The sequence below is a fragment of the Chanos chanos genome, chromosome 6, assembly GCF_902362185.1.
Source record: "Chanos chanos chromosome 6, fChaCha1.1, whole genome shotgun sequence".
Lineage (NCBI taxonomy): Eukaryota > Metazoa > Chordata > Actinopteri > Gonorynchiformes > Chanidae > Chanos > Chanos chanos.
The window spans coordinates 33,844,571-33,862,153 of NC_044500.1; the positions used below are offsets into that span (position 1 = coordinate 33,844,571).

The 17,583-nt window shown below is 40.5% G+C and overlaps 1 protein-coding gene across 1 annotated transcript; it reads left to right on the top strand.

Moving 5' to 3' along the window:
* Positions 1–9,494: 9,494 nt before the first annotated feature.
* errfi1a (ERBB receptor feedback inhibitor 1a) lies at positions 9,495–16,708 on the top strand. Its single transcript, XM_030776622.1, has 4 exons — positions 9,495–9,706; positions 12,565–12,764; positions 12,999–13,078; positions 13,604–16,708. The coding sequence occupies exons 2-4, from the start codon at positions 12,613–12,615 to the stop codon at positions 14,716–14,718; spliced, it is 1,347 nt and encodes a 448-aa protein (XP_030632482.1). The 5' UTR covers positions 9,495–9,706; positions 12,565–12,612; the 3' UTR covers positions 14,719–16,708.
* Positions 16,709–17,583: the final 875 nt, after the last annotated feature.

Below are 17,583 nucleotides of genomic sequence, written 5' to 3' on the forward strand. Positions count from 1 at the left end.
AGAGCATCACAAAAAACCACAGAAAACTGACGCTGTGACAGTCTTAAATGACAGTAAGGCTTAAGAGCATTGAGAACTGATTTCTCCTGTCACCTCGGAGATTGGCCGTATCAGGATTCCTGTCACCTCCATTACACTGATGCAAATGATTAACCCTCAGGGGCTTGGAGCTGTGGGACTGGTGCTGCTTGTTCCTGAGTACCAGCAGATGCTGTGAGTCAGACCTCTGAACTGTGGTCAGTGTATGAGGCCCTTTTCTCTGGGTGACCAGGTTGGCAGCAGGGTCTTGTCTCACTAGTCTGTCCTTGATGAGTCACTGTGGAAGAGGGCGCCAGTTTGTCATGAGAATAAACATTCATGTCTGCAGACACTGTCCCTGAAACTGAGTGACATGAAATGGCACTGTTTGACTTTGTCTCATGAGGCAATATCAAAGCAACAGCCATACCAGTAGCAAACAGAGGCAGTCAGCTACTAAGCCTCTGTTCTTCCACCCCTATTGTGGGTGTGAGCTGTGATGTGCTGAGTGGCTTATATCACTAGACATATATCAAAAGAACCGGTATTGTCATATGCCATGATGCATCGCTGACTGGGGTGACAGTATGTCCACCAGTTGGGAAAACCTCTGGCACAACATTTCACATGTGATCTGCTTCTTGTCGCACAGGACACCAGAAGCATGCTTACGCAGTGGGCTGGTTACTATGAAAACAGCACGGCCAGATTGCCCACCCAGTGCTGTCAGTGTTCCTGAGGTCAACTCTATCTCTCGCTCACCCATCCTGTTGATTTTCCCACACATGTCCATTTAACGTTGAGCAGAGGTCTGTGTCCCCTGTCTCTCCCATTGACGTGGTTCCTGTTACGGTGTGACAGTATAGCAGAGAGAGGGTGATAGGAGGGGAAACAGAACTGTCATAGAGCAATGGGATGGGTGGTTCCTGAGCTGATACACAAAGTAGCAGATAGCTATGTAAGGACCACTCAGGACACAGTGGGATTGCTTAGTGCCTTGGCTGCTGTAAATTACCTCCAATCTTATCTGGCCTGAGTTTGGTATGCACTCACTGGTCACAGCAGATCGTGTGAAAGGAGATTAGCCCTTCATAGCCATCTCACGAAATGCAGTTCATGTCATGCATAGTATGAGAATATGTTTAAAGGCACTGAAATACACAAAAGATATGGCACGGAATTAATGTGCTACCTCTCCTATGACATCTCCAGCTCTGTGCATGGTATCAACAGATTGTTATGCTTCAAAAAATGGCTTTGTCTATAGTTATTAGGTAAAAAAAGTTATATTTTATATAACACATTATAAAATCATTAGGAGATAAATATGCATGTCACGTGTCTGTGTCTGCATCTGTCTCTATGCCTGTGTCTGTGAGTGTATCTGTGTCTGTGTCTGTAATTACAGTCTATGCATGTGTGTGTTTTGGGTCTAGGTTTAGAAAAGAAATGAGAGAAAGATGGTGTGGTACAAATGACATGAATTTTATTATCCTGCATATACTCCACTTTTATCGCTTTATTATAACACCATACAACGTCTAGACATTGCGCACGCAATTATCCGTTCTCCGCTTCTATGACTTCTTCCCACGCACATTATTACTGGCCTGGCGGTTGTTCTTTGAGCTAACTACGGAGTGAAATAGAGGAAAAACAGTCTTGCAGTTTGCCTGTCTCTTTCTTGTCACACTCTGTAAGATGACTACACTAATATTCTTGTCTCTCCAGGGGAAAGCTTGGCTCTTTCCCTGCAGTGCAGTAAAATGTGAACAGTATGCTCCATCTCCTCTGCCTTCATTCTCCCTAAGCAGGATAACTGGGACTGGTCTCGTGAAGGGAAGCAATGCACAATTGACACGTAATACTGTTTGAAACAGTGAGAGAACTGGAGTAATCATGAAACAGTCATGCCATGTTTTTTGAAAATGTTTTATTCAGGAAAAGCCTCAAAGTCATGTCGGTTAATTAAATGGACAGTCTTTTTCAAAAAGATCTGTTATATGCTACATCTGTGCTCTCCCCTGCACCATTGGCATGTTTTTTTTTTACTTTTTAGCTTTAATGAGATCCTTTTTAGATCAGACTGCTAAATATCTGTCCAACACCCCAGCAACATTATGGTTAATTCTCCTTTCATCATGCTAAACAGATGTTTGAAGGTCTGTGCACAGCCTCAAAGAATGCTCACCGGGAACCCTTTGCAATAAAGTGACCCGTTCTGTCAGCACCCTATCTTCCCTGTTATTTAAAAGCATGAGATGACAGTCGTGTCAGTGCTCATATCTTAACTACAGTGAGTGCGGTACAGTGCCCTTAAAGCTCCTGGCCGCAGATACCTGCTAATTCTAGTAAGTTCTCATCTCCTTGCATCTACTCAAATAAAGCGCCAAAGAAATTCTTTTATCCATGTAGACTTACATACTTTCATTTGCAAACACATGCCAAAAAAACCACACACACACACACACACACGCACATACACACACCACACATGCACACACAAGTACGCACTGAATGCTGAAACATGTCTCTCTATATGGTGGTAGCAGTTGCGGTGTAAACCAGCTTTGATTAAAAGGCAGAGTTCACTGGCATGTGGATTTCATCTGAGTGACGCTACAGAATTTTAAATAAATAGAGGCTTACGAGTTGTTTTTTTTAGACTCTGTTTTGTTTGATCTTCTGCAGAACAAAGCAACTGAAAAAGACATAAATAAGCAACCAGCATCAGAGAAGGAGGAGCTTTCTTTTGAGAGGCTGAGGTAAAACAGAACATGTAGAACCTGTGGACCGATTTACTTCAAACCAAACTAAACCATGGCTGGATAAGTCATTACTTGGCTTTGTTGTCCACAGGGTAAATTGCACTTGCAGAATTTCATCTTTATCCTTTTAAGATACCCAAGAGAGCCTCTTCAAAGGCTCACTAGGCAAGCTCATCAGAGCCTGTGCGTTTGGATTTTAGCCATAAGCTAATGCTATCAACATAACAAATCACCCCTGCATGATCCTCTATTTAATAAGCCCGAAAAAGGACGGTCTAAAGTAAGCAGATTTAGCACTTTTTGGTGATAGTACAGTCTCAAACAGTTTCATTTTTCTTTTCCTTTTCCTTTTCTTTTTTTATGTGCAGAATTATTGGTGGTAAATTCACTACATAGTTATAAGTTTCAACGCAGTTGCTCAGAAACAAATGTGGTGAAAAATTTTAACATTCTTGAAAAACAGAAACTTTGAGTGTGTGTGTGTGTGTGTGTGTGTGTGTGTGTGTGTGTGTGTGTGTGTGAGAATCGGAGAGAGAGAGCGAGGAAGACACATTTTTATGTGTGCATGATTATTTTCTTACCTCAAGCTTGTAGTTAGTGAGCTCTACCGGTTGAACATTTAAACTCTCCCACACACCCATATCTCCAAACACTCCAGGTCCTCTGTTTGAAGAGTCAGGGTGTGTAACTTCACTGATTTACATCCTGCTCCTGTTTCCAGGGCCTCTGGGTCGTTAATGTCTTCTTGGTTTTGCGGGAGGCCGGAAAGAAAGCTAAAATAAACTCTGTCTGTGAGTAATTTACAAGCTCTTTCAGACCTGTGTCAATGTTTCAGCTATTCCCTCTGAGCACCACAGCAGCCACCCTCGCAGGAGGCCAGCTGTGCTTTATTCGCACCTACCTCAAATTCTTTGTCTATTCTTTGGACAGACAATTTATCCATGCTGTAATAACATATTAAAATCTCTGTACACCAAGAGAGCTGGTGGATTAACTCTCTACATATCAGTGCCTTGCTTTTGCTGTCCAAATGAGCAACAAATAAAAACCATAAACATATAGGTAAAATACTATATTACTGCTAGTAATTGTGCATAAATCTATTACAGGGATTTTGAATGGCGTTAGCTGAGGTGAGGTTTAGTTTTAGATGCTGTTTAAATGATATTTGTCCATTGTTTTCTTGCACTGGGATTTGTCGTGGTAGTGAGACTGGTAGCTTTGTACACAAACATCTGGATGCACAGTCTGCTTAACAAGACCATAGAGAGATATCAACTACCATTTCCATGATTTTAATGGCTTTAGAAAAGGATCAATTGGCTATTGGTGAACTGCACTGAATATTGTAACTTTTTTGTATTTGTGTGTGTGTGTGTGTGTGTGTGTGTGTATGTGTGTGTGTGCAGTGTTATTTTCAATAGGAAATGACTCTCCCAGGTTTGACAACCACTGAAGAGCTTGAGCACAATGTCCTTGACAGAGAGCCTATCTGCAGGAACACAAAGCCTATTGTGGGGCTTGTTCAGTAATTCATTCAGCTGTTGCTTTTAACTCAGTCTGTCCTCGTGATAAGGCTTGGTTCAAGACCATGCATTCACACCCACCTGTATCAGACCTCATGAGCATGTCATTTAGCCTCATATGAATGCATTCACATGGTCACTCTGATTTTAGGAGATGGAAAAAGTGAGTTTGGCATGCTCTGTAGATTGTTACTGGTCACATTACGGGCCTCTGTCTTCACAGATTAATGCCAGTGCTGTTGTCAAGAATTAATGTAACTGTTGAGCGTGTATTTTTTTCTTTTTAAAAAAAATGGCGACCTATGACACAATGTAATGTCTATTAAGATGAAGACCAGGGAGGCAACAAGAGACCCCCCCCTCCCCCCGAAAAAAACAAAACAAAACAAAACAAACAAACAAACAAACAAAAACACATTAAAAAACCCATCATCTCGGCCTTGCTCACCCCACATATCAGAACACACTGTCAGTGTAGTGTTCATTGTGCTTATTCAAGCCAGTCTGTTGAGTAGTTTTCACTTGGCTTCTCTCTGCATTTCTGTTTTATTTTTTATCTCATTTTTATTTCTTCTTGAAATACCCACTTGTACTAAGCGCTTTCTTTTGGCCATTTTTTTGCAGAGTGAGTCCTCTTCCTTTGGTCAGTACTTCTGAAGTCTGCATTAAAGGGCATAGGGAGGTTGAGTCTCAACCATCTGTCCCTGGGGATCTGTGTAGCAGAAAACCAGGAGAGCAGGCTCTCCCCAGGCCATCAGCTCCCACATTAGACAAATTGATTACTACATTAATGAAGTCATGACCTTGTCTTCAGACGACTTCCAAAGGAAACACAGAAAACCTGGAATACTCATTGAGTGCATTCCAGGATGTAGTAAATGTTGCAAGACAAGCTTATGCTGCATTTGACACAGAGAAAAGGATTCATGTCACACGATCAAGGCAGCATCTTCAGATGTAAAGTTTGATACATTGCAATGACTTGTTACTTTTTTTTATTCGTTATTGGACTCGAACCATTAATTAGAATGTACTTCCATCCTTAGTTTTGAATTTTTTTTCAAGTTTGCTCTAGACTCAATGAACCGAATGAGTCATAAAATAGAGTCTTGACTAGGCTATAATTAGTTTTGTGGTCTGTGTCTATGACTCTTTAGAGAGGACACATTCGACAAACATGTGGTCTCATCTGGCAGACAGACTCTCAAAAACACAGATGGAAGGAGAAACAGCAGTCTCCACAGACGAAAGGCTGCTTTCATCTGACAAACATTCAAGTGTGTGGCACTACCCAGAGACAAGTTGTGTGTCATGTCAGCAGGTAAGTGAGAGGGTAAATTAGAGAGACAAGAAGAGAAAGAGAGAGGATGATGGAGAGAGGATGATAGAGAAGGAGAGAGAGAGACAGAGAGAGAGAGAGAGAGAGAGAGAGAGAGAGAGAGAGAGAGAGAGAGCGAGCGAGCGCTAGCAAGAAAGAGAGAGGATGAATTAGAGAGACAAGGAGAGACAGAGAGAGGATGATAGAGATAGAGAAGAAGAAGAAGAAGAAGAAGAAGAAGAAGAAGAAGAAGAAGAGGGAGAGAGAGAGAGAGAGAGAGAGGGAGAGAGAAATGTACAGAAGGAGAGAGAGAGAGAGAGAGAGAGAGAGAGGGAGAGAGAAAGAGAGAGAGAGAGCAATTATTGATAGTCCTAGCACTTTACCCTAATTATATAATGTTGCAATCATATGATGCTATTGCCCATAACTCAGAGAGATTGTGTCAGCAGTAGACCTGTGTTTGAGTGACTGAACACACCCTGTCAAGCAAGTCTCTCTGCTCCTCCCCTTTACTATCTAGCCAGCGGTTGTAACACGACATTGTAAAAACTTTTGGGCAGATTTTGTCTTTAATAAAAGTACTTGCTTTAATTATTGCATTTTCCAGGAATACTACTCACAAATGGAACTTCAGGAAATGATTACTAACAAAAATGGGTGACTAAAGTTTGTGAGACAGTTCGAGGTTTGCAAAGAAAGAGAGATGACAGCCTGTTTATATTGAACTTTTGTCACTTTTTTTAGGGAAAAATTGGGTTGACCATATGGCTGTCTCCCAGACAGACCCTAACTATTCACAATATTGACTAAGCACTCAACAAGCCTGGCCCACTGCCCTGGTTTGTCATGAATGTTACTGTGCCTTACACTATGAGTGTAAAACTACAAAATGTTTCAAAAGTTCTTCATAGGATCCTATGATTTTATATAACTGACACATAAGTACTAAAATATTACCTTGAAAAATGTTCTCATTACCCTTTTCTAAATTTAAAAATTTAGTAAACTTTTAATTTAACATTTAAGATAAGTACATCCTTTCTACATTGTTGCATTAACATGTGAACATATGGGGCAATAACTTCCTATTTTCCACCATACATTTTACTTCTTTAAATACATTCACATCACACAATATTTGCAGAAATGTTTGTGGAATTTCCCTCAACACAGGAAATGCTCCCATGTGTACTATCGAATGTCTATCTTTAAAGCAGCATAGAGTGTTCTCAAATGCTCAACGTTTTATCTCTCCGGAGCTGATCAAATGGGACTTACATAAGACCACTGGTGCTTTCATTTGTCTATGTCCTCAATATACAGATAAAATGTATTTTTCTCCTTTAGATGAGGAAATACCTCTGAGCCGTTCTGTGGAAATTTGAGACTGGACTTTGCCCTTGAAGCAAAAAAATTTCATTGTCAGATTACATCAACAAGCGAAGGTCAACAACCTGGTAACCTCCGAAGATGATGAATCATTGCCTGTAGTGATAGTTTCTTTTCTACATTACAGCTCCACCCTTCCTGTTGGAACTCCATAATAATATGTCAGGAGAGTGTATATTACATGTCTAAGTTTTGTCAAGTGTGTCCCACAGAAGGGGAATTCCTTCAGGTTTGCTGAAAGATCAACAATCTCTCATGTACATAAGAATTAGAAGTACGCCACAATATAGGTTGTTTTATGTATGGATGTCAATTACAGTCAGACTATTCAGTGACTGTGTATGTGGATTTTTTTTTTTTTTTTTAGGTCTATCTGCTCTACTGAAAAGATGTGAGGGAGATCTATTGTACTGTACAGTTCTTTCACTATTCCTGGCAGGTGTCTTACCAGAGCTTGTGTCCTCCACCCTCGAAGTTCCCATGTGTGCTGTCTTTATAAGGCACTTCCTTTGTGCTCTGACATCACGTCAGCAGTGGAGTGCAGGCGGGAGGCAGTAGGCAGCAGGGAGAAGGGAGGGAGGAATCTAGCAGGAGAGGAAAGTTCATGGCCGGGTTTCTATCAACACATAGCAATCGCAGTGCAGATCTTCCGTCTCCTGCTTATTACAATTATATTTGTAGACTACCAGTGGGCACATTGCACACAGTACCTTTTTGGTGTAAATAAATAAATTATGAACTGCTTGTGCATTTACTTATTTATATTTACTTTACCTCAGATAGTTCTAAAAAGATTCGCACACACAGCACACACGGACACACACGCACACACCCAGCGCATGCATGCACATTTGCACACACAAATGTACAAATATGCATAGTCTCTTCTGCTAACATTATGTATATTCAAATGACCACAAAACAAGTGAAAACACATGCATGTTACCTACACGCTGACCAGTTCCCAGAATTCCACAAACCCCCTTTTTCGTGGCTGGGCACAACTGGCTGAGTGGAATGGGAAAAATGTGCTTGGAATTATAAAGGGGGATTAGTGAGAGCCTGACCCATCCACGGCCAAACATCTAACGATAAGCCTGTTAGGTTCGGGGGCCAAGGCCAGCTATGGGGATTTTCAAACTGTAGCACAGGCACATTTTGTTCCCTCAACATACCTCCTTTCTCAACCTATGTTTATTTAGTGCCTGGGTTTTTTGGGAGGCGTTGTGTTCGTTACCATTTTAAGTCTGTGCAACTGGACTTGATATATTTAATTTTGTGACTCTGTTTATGTTGTCCGCCCCAATGGAAGTGGCTGGTGAAAATGGTAAATGTTTTGGTCACTTTGTGTGAGACTGGTAGGGTCTGTGTACATAAAATCCAATGGCCCTTTCCTGAGTATGAGCTGTAACCTAAAATTAGTTCTCAAAGAGGTGAGCATGTACCCTTTACATAATTCTGCAACCTAAATAAAGGAAACATATCAAGGGTATTAAATAATTACATAAAATCAAGTGCAGTGCAGCTGTCTGCTTCAATTTAAAATAGGTCATGTTCTTCCCATGCACCCCATACCCTGCATCTAAGAAGTAGTGAGCATACAGTCAGACCATTTAGATTGGCACTCTTGTTATCTCTGATGCATTCTCATCCAAATTTTCCAACTATTTGCTGTGTTATAGACAAGAAGAAGAATGGCAAATCTGGCAATAGAATACTAGGTTTAGATTACCAGAATTCATCAGTACAAAGACAGTAATCATGTGTTACCATGTATTTACTGTGCATTTCTTCTTATCCCTCTTGGAATAATCTTCATCACCCGCTCATTCCCCTTGCAGGACTCAGCATTACCTGAACCTTTAAGCTGTGCTGGCTGCATGCTCAGGCGGTTGCTTCTCTGAGTGCATACTCCTCAGTCTACTTACAATTGTAGACTTACTTTGGTTGGTCGCTACAGCACCATACGTTTCTAAGAATAGACACAGCAGCTATAAAGACTTGTTTTAAGGAGGATGTTAAAATTTCCAGCTATGGTTCGCTGCTTTTTATACTTTTTTTTTCTTTTTTAAAAGTGTCTCTCTTTTACAAAGAAATTTCAACTGTGCACACATTAACACGTTTTTGAAAGCAGATTTATTACGTAGTAAGTGGTGAGTAGTGGTGGTGATTTATTAGTAGTGAATGGAAATAAAATAAAAAGTTGTATAAAACACTACTAACAATGTAAAGAGACTGACGTGCCAAAGGACAGCTGTTAAATTTCCTCAACCTACCACACAGTCCGGTGCCAGTTAATGGTGCCAGTGTAAACTTTTTTTTTTTTTTTTGCTGTAGTCCGGTATTTCTGTGCTGTGTGTGGTGCAGTATTTCTTATTAAAAGCGCGAAAGTTCTTATTACAAAGTGGAGACGGGTTCTTTAAGGCAAGGCGGAGCTAGAATGTCCTAGCAGTGTGGCGGAGTTTAAAAGCAACGTCGCATACAGTGGGAGCGTTGTTAACGAGTCTCTCCAAGTGTGTTGAAATCTAATGTGTAGGCTCGCGCTTGTGTAGTACTTTAAGAGTTAACTGAAGTTTCTAGATTCACAAGAGGTTTTACAGCAAGACGGGATCTTTGCAGCAATATGCCTCTCTGAACATGCTTTTGGAGTTGTAAGCGCGTTTGAGACCCAGGAAGAGGTTTTTAAGGTGAGTGTTAAAAGGAAAATTCTCTCTCTCTCTCTCTCTCTCTCTCTCTCTCTCTCTCTCTCTCTCTCTCTCTCTCTCCCCGTGCGTTTATGCTTGTCCTGGTGACGACAGGAGCGTGTATGATTGTTATCTCTCTTTGGGACAAGACATCTGATAAGCTTTTCAGTGGCTTGGTTGTCGGTACAATATTGTGGGAATAGATAACCCCCTGTTCACTTTACAGTCCTCTCTTAATACAGGTAGGATTTCAGAGAAGCAATTGATAATATGCAGATGAAGTGGTTCAACTGATAGACAGTTGCCTTAAAAATGCAGTGTTATTAAGGATTCATAATTACTTCAATGATTAATCATAAGTATCAGTGAAATGTACTAAAAACACAAAAGGTAAAGCAGAAAACAAGCCATACTCCCAAGTTAGGTATAGTTAACGGGCTATGAAGGTTGAAGAAAAAATATTGTCCTATTTCATCAGGCAACACACTGTCAGGTTAGAGGAGTGCCCTCCTCAAATGAGTCATTCAGACAGGTTGCGGAAGCCTTCACAGACAGTTACGATCTCAATCTTGAGCAAAGGGGGTGTGCGCAATGCCTTGTGCTTGCTGCACAGGTAGAGCGGGTATGGTCGCTCAGAGACCGCTGCAAAGGTGTCAAAGGGGTGTGATCTTAGATTCTCTCTGTGTTTTAACAATGTTACACCACGTTCAAGTCTGCAACATTTTTGTCATGTAGCCCTTTGAGTTTTATGAATTGTCACCTAGTGAATGAAATCATTATGTTGATTTTTTTTTTTTTTTATGAAAGATAGCCATGAGCTTTACATAAATGTAATGTTAAATGAAAGCTCTCCGTTTATGTGAAATGGAAGAAAGCATTGTCAGCTCATTACTTTGTTCCTGAGCTCTCAAAGTTCAAAGTCTACACCCAAATGATCTGTGCTGTGCCACACTGTGCTGTCTGCATGCCAAAACTATATGTCGCCTATCAATGTGCTTGACATGATAAACATTTTTGAGTCACGCGAATGTTGCTCCATACCGTCCTTGCCTTCATCTGTGTGTATAAACTCTACAAAAATGCTTTTGTCTCTTTTGCTAAAATGGTCCACATTTTGAACTTGCTGCCAGAGGAACTACTAGACTCTTATACTGGTCCATGTGTCTGTGTTGTTTTGTTGGGTAAAATCCAGGGTTGCTTTTTTAATGGAGTTTTTTTTAGTTGTAGTCTTGGTACATGCTTAGGTACATTAAAAAAATCATAGTACTTTAAAACCAAGGTCCTTGATTTTTTAGAATGAATGATGTAACTTGAGTCATACGTTTTACCAGAGGTATAAAACTCAGTATTTTCTGGAATTAACTTGGTGCTAGCCTTAATTACAAGTCAAATGTGAGCCTTTTAATTGAGTCAATGGTTAACCTATGGTGTTCCTCTAGTAGATCATTGTTGCTCCAAATACATTAAGGTGCTGCCAATGTACAAATGCACTGAAATATAGGCTATTCTTTCTTGCCACTTAAGCTCACATAGCTTTGTTACCATTTGACAGTTTGTAATGCTGTGATGAGATGCTCATTCAGTTGTCATTTGTGTGTATAATGTCAACATTGTCTTAAAGGTCTGTCAAATGTTTTTCGTGTGTGTGATAGTGACACTGTGTGCTACTTTAAGACACACTACACTGAAATATTCTTTTGAAAATGACCAAAATGAGGCTTGCCCTGAGCTCCTAAGATGTACTTTTCTCATGAATGTGTAAGCTGCCTCTCATGGAATGAAAAGTGAAGCAACAAATAAATGCAGTGTTACCTGTAAGTACTTTTGGAGCTATGGTACTAGCATGAGCATTTGATGTATTGTCTATTGCAATACAGACAATAGTTGAGTAACTTCCTGTGTGATTAGCATTGTGCACATGGAAAGGTGGTTATTCTTATACAGCTGAATTACAAACATTTATTGCATCGTTGCAGGCTGATTTGTAGACTTACAGACCATATTGTGTCTTTGGTGGGCTTCCTTGTTTTTTATTTTATTCACCTAAAATGTCATACATAAACATTTGTCTGCTCAACAACACACACATACATGTAAACATCAACTGCATGTGTATTTTTTATAGCAGTTCTTTCTGTATGTAAAAAAAATGGTGCCATCCAAGTCAGATATCATCACATATCTTTAACGTGCATTTTTAATTTTATAAGGATCTGTTCCAGAGAATAATGCTATGGACAACTTTGCATATGACTGACTGTATAAGCATGAAAGATGGGAAGAGGTTGTGGATCCTACTGATTCAGAAAGAAGTAATGTTCACTCAGTATAATAGACCTGTAAATGTAATAGACCTGTAGTAAAGTGTCCTCATATATATTGATATCTTAATTTTGTACTCTGCGTGTCTCTGAAATTGTGAGAGCATTCAGTTTGACTCTGAGCTCTCTGTCCCCAGGGCTTGTAGGGGCACAAGTGTCTTTAAGTTCTGTCAAACTGAACGTTTGTCATTCCACAGCAAGTGGAGTCGAGGAGAATGTTGCTCAATGTTCTTTTTGAAAAACTCAGCCGGGGTCTGTGGTACAAGGCGCTTTAATTAGTGTCAGGGCAGGCTGGCTACATAGCAAAGAGCGAGGAAGAGACAGAGGGAGGGGCTTTGGCCACCACACTGATGGCTCTGGGCTTACTGGTTATTGATTTGGAATTTTTGTGGAGGAGAAAATGTCGAAATTTTCAGCTTGGACAGGAAAAACAGATTCACCTGCTTTTCACGTGCTTGAGGGCTGAGTTAGTTTATGTTTGCATGTATATGATATGATTTGGTGTGTGAGTCACGTTCTTTCTCCCTGGCTGTGTTTCAGGTACGCCAGCAGCTGCCAGCTTGGCGAGGGCAGCATTTCCTGGCTTGAATGCGACCCGATTGCAGCTGGAGCATGTCCACTGCAGGCTTGACTGCCCAGGAGATCTGTTTACCCACGGAAAGCCCTTTCCTGCCGGGCAGTCATTGCCATAGCATGGCCGGAACTAAGCCCTCCTGGAAATACCGCCATGACCTAGACAAGTGAGTAAAATCTGTAAATACACTGAAAAAATGTGATGGTGTCATATATTACTAACATGAAAGATGTGTTGCTCAATGAAAATTGCTTATTTTCAGGCCTATATATCTTGTGAAATTCAGCAGCAGATTGACTAGTAGCTGTTCCTTATCTTACTACTGAACCATATCTGAATGAACTGACTTACCTTTTGACTTACTAGACAGTACAACATTCTTATGTTTTCATTATTACAGCTTGTACCTCAGCTTCGATACGTCTTTGGACTATAGCCTCCAATCACAACAACAGGTTCCGTCATTCTTGGGAGTAGAAAGTGAGTATCTCATCAGTGTTTTGTGCTGTACAAATAATAGCACAATAAGATGTTTTTAAATATGTCCATCCTGTAAAACTGAGCTTGCTTGCTCAAGGCCTGTCAATAGGATTATTGTGTCTGAGACCTTAAAGTCTGAGTGCCAGTTTTACTGTAACGAGTGCCACAGAACATGAGGTTTAAATTACGGGCTATGCCTCACTTGAAACAAAAACATTAAATTCAGGAGCCAGATTGTAGAGTTTTCTTTGAAAATTATTAAGTGGAGCTTTGGCAGTGTGGCTCAGCACTAAATATAATTTTGAGAGTGTGTGACAAAATATTGAGAGATAATTTTGTACTTGTCAGTGACCAAGGTGTGACTGCTGGCCTCAACAATATGTGCCATTCCCATTCGTGGACTTGTCACTTCAATGACACACCTGTACCGGAGACCTTTGGCTCTTGAAGCTCGTTTCTAATCAAAGATTAAACCACGTGATCAGTTGTTCTGGTTTACTCAATGTCCTATCTCTATTTGAACAGGACAGACAGCTCACCCTCACTCACCTCATAGTCCTGGAGCTCAGCGATTGCCCCCTAAGAAATCAAGACCTTCTCAGCTCTGCTTGTCCTCTAGTGCTGAGCCCTTCACTCCCAGTCCTGTTGAAGATGATCAAGTGGTCCCTTGCTTCCAGCGTTTGTCCGTGCACGACCACAGCAGCCCCCCTCACACACCTAGCCGTGTAGCGAAGCCACTACCACCTATTCCTGGCTCTGTTGACCTGTCCCCAGACCAGGCCATGGACAATGAGGTGGAGTTCTTCACTGGCGATGACAGTCGCCGCCTTGTCCCCGAACCTTGCTCCAAAACCTCTCCCTTTCGCTCGGGAGTGCCAAGTCGGAGGAGTTTCAGAAACTGTGGACAAATCAACTATGCATACTATGATGGACCATTGTGCCAGCAGAAACAGCACCAACAGAAAAGGCAGGAACATGAGCTACACCAGCACCAGCATCAGCAGAGGGAGCAGGAGCGCCAAGAGAAGGAACAGGTGGTCTGTCAAAGGCAGCAGGACCGTACCCAAAGAAAATTGCGTCGTTCTCACTCTGGTCCAGCTGGCTCCTTTAATAAGCCCACTTCCCTTCGTCTGTCCTGCCACCATCGAAATGCACAGGTCTTTGATAAACCAGAAGTCCCTCCTCGAATTCCCATCCCTCCACGGCCAGCTAAAACTGCAGACTATCGCCGCTGGTCAGCTGAAGTATCCTCTGGGGCTTATAGTGATGAGGACAGACCTCCCAAAGTGCCTCCAAGAGAGCCCCTATCAAGTGGCAGCTCCCGAACCCCCAGCCCCAAGAGTCTCCCCTCATACCTCAATGGGGTCATGCCCCCCACACAAAGCTTTGCACCAGACCCCAAGTATGTGAGCCGGGGTCTACAGCGACAGAACAGTGAAGGCTCCCCCTGCATACTACCTGTCATGGAGAATGGCAGGAAAGCCAGCAACACACACTACTTTCTGCTCCCGCAGCGCCCAGCTTACCTGGATAAACATGAGAAGTATTTCACAGACAGTACGGCCAAGCATGGCAATGAGGCCTCGGGCACAGACTGGGACTGTCATAGCAAGAGAAAACCTCACATAGACCTGGTGTGAGGTGGTGAGCTGGAACACATAGAACATGAACAGTGGCCCATTGTATAGGTACATAATCACTTGGCAGATATTGCCCAAGGGCCTAGAAGGTTTTACTGCTGCTCTAAAGCAGATGCTTTTGTTACCCTAATATTTGAAAAATTAGGGTAAGTTACATACCAATCACAGTTACTGGGATTTTTGTTCTCTAAATGGAAACAGTTCTAATCTCATTGATAACCCGATGTGCTATTTCACTGGCACTCTTAACTATGGATAATGATGCTTCAGAATGATTATTTTTATATGATTTACTTTTTCATTATTATGAAACAAGTAAGTGTTTTTACTATACTGTGGTGCAGTTGTTCGGTATGAGCTGGTCTGGTACCTCATTTTCAGTGTTTATTTGCAGATAGTGTGTTCGTAAAAGCTGTTGTTATTGGTAACATTTTGTATTCCATTGAATTTTAAATTGTCGCTTCTATGTCAGTGCTTTAGATATTGCTTTAGTGTGTCTCAAAATTAGGGACAGAGGGTCAGTAAAGCAGTTATGTCTATTATTGTGTATTTTATGTGAAGTATCTATACAAAAAAGGCTAAGATATTTTAATACCATAATGAAGGATATTCCATATGTATTTTCACCTAAATTCATACATGTATATACAGGCATGAAGTAGAAAATACAGATTCTTTAAATTTATGCATATTCATCTGCTTTGATTTGCCTGGAAACTGGGTGTGTGTTTGTGCCTGTGCATAAATGTGTGTGCGTGGAAGTGTGTGAGCAAGTTAGTGTATCCCGTTTAAAAAGTACATCCCTGGTTCATATGCTTCTGTGTTGGTGTGCGTGTTGCATGTCTTCTTTGTTCAGAGTATTGTTTCCTGTATTGTTAATTTCTTATGGGTAAATCTGCAAAGCTGTAGGAAATTAGCTTAACATGTTACCGTGCCCCATCTTTTTTTTTAAACACTTTTCTATATTCAGGCTTAAAATTTAATCATGTCCCAGTTCCGATCTGTGTATGCCTTCTTGCAACATGGCTTTTTGTTGCATGACGGGCAACTTATTTAAAACCTGTGAATGTGCACTTTTCTCACTTTTTAGCTGTTAGTTATTTGACTAACTCTGCTCAATCAAGCTGTGAGTATGGGATGTAATTGCCTCCAATACTACCTCCCATGATAGTAATAACACTTTTACATTACATATCCCAATGATATTAAAGAAGGTGTTTATAATCTGAAACAGCAGTAATGTATTTTAACAACTGTACAAACTGACTGATGGTATTCAGATGAAACAATGCTAGCTTTGAAATGGTCAGTCTTTTATGATACATAAACTCTTTCACATTACAATGTATATTTCCTTAAATCTTTTTTTTTTTTTTAACTAGTCAATCTGTTGTGGAGTCCAAGTGTTGTACATTTGACTGACCTGACGCAAACAGACTTTCCTGTTCTGTACATGCATTCCTGTCAGACATGATTGCAGTGGGTGTGGGCCAAGAGACTTTGGCTGCTGGCAGCGAAAAAATCAGATTTGTTTTATCGTTATATATTATATGAGAACTGTTGTGCTTACAAAGTAAATGTAGCAAGTGCATCACAATAACCCTGAAAAATTAAACATGGTGTTTTGATTGGAGATCAGATAAGCTCTGAGGTCAATAAGTCATTGAAGTACATATTTTCCACTTTTAAACAAGAGAGGAAATGATGTCAGCTGATGCCATGTTTTTTTCTGTTGTCATATATATGAAATTGTTTACATTGTACGTTGTATTATTTAATCTTGACTTATTTCTATGTCTTATGTGAGAAAATGAAGGCAAGTTCAATAATAATAATAGACATTCTCTGCTGTGGTAAAGAAGCAAGTGCACTGAGAAGACAGTATGTTGTATAAAGTATTTAACAAAATTCTCATACTCACAATGTGTAAGTACTATGTGTAGTATAGTCTCTAAAGAAAAAAAAATAAACAGACTTATTTATGAATCAGTTTTTATCTGATGTTCTGTTGTATTTCATTCTATGAAAGATGTTCTATCTCTCTGGAACACAAAGATATTGCTGTTTTGCCTGTTTTATCACACCCACGCCCTCATGTTGTGCCTCATTGCGATTGGCCTCCATCCAGAGAGGGGTGAGTTACACACATAGACAGGTATACATTACCTCCTCTGCTTCCTGTTTGTCAGAATGGCTCCTCACTGTTTGCCCCTCCTGATCAGCTGGAGAGGACAATCTGGTATCTCAAGTCTTCCTTCAGGTGTCAGATTTTGGGCTCAAAGTTCTCTTAGCGACTGTATTTAGTGGTAGTAGCAGCAGTATTTAGCTGTAAAACTAGTAGTGGTGATGGTGTAAATAAATGGAACACAGGTTGCAGACAAATGTATTTACTTGAAGTGTTGTCTGGTTTAGTGGTAAATTATATTGTCACATAAGGGAAATGCATCAAAATCAGAGAGCTCAAACAAACATTGAAGAGAGTAGAAAAAAGTCTTATATTTACTGTAGTTAAAAGTGTTACTTAGATTCGTAACTTGTCTCTATATATTAAAATTGTTCATGTACAAGGTGACTGTATTGGTATTTTATTCATTCTTGTTCTTTTTTTCATTTTTGCTCTTATTATACTATTGACTCTATGGTGTCTTTCCGTTTCGTTTATAAATTACAAAACACAATGCGTAGGAGTTTATTTCTTGTGGTTTGTGTTGCGGTTGTCAAGGTGATGGTATGTCGCACCTGTCTCCACCACTTCACTATGAGCTACAGTTCAGTCGCCCTTGACAATTAAAAGCACAGTGACCTAAATTCTTAGATCTACTACACATTGTTCAATTAATTAATCTAATGACTAATTAAGTAAGA

Bases quoted from the DNA above. Each gene is read 5' to 3' on its own strand.
- errfi1a (XM_030776622.1), top strand. From the start codon at position 12,613: ATGCGACCCGATTGCAGCTGGAGCATGTCCACTGCAGGCTTGACTGCC. The intron at 12,765-12,998 runs GTGAGTAAAATC...TCATTATTACAG, and splicing joins TACCGCCATGACCTAGACAA to CTTGTACCTCAGCTTCGATA. The intron at 13,079-13,603 runs GTGAGTATCTCA...CTATTTGAACAG, and splicing joins GTCATTCTTGGGAGTAGAAA to GACAGACAGCTCACCCTCAC.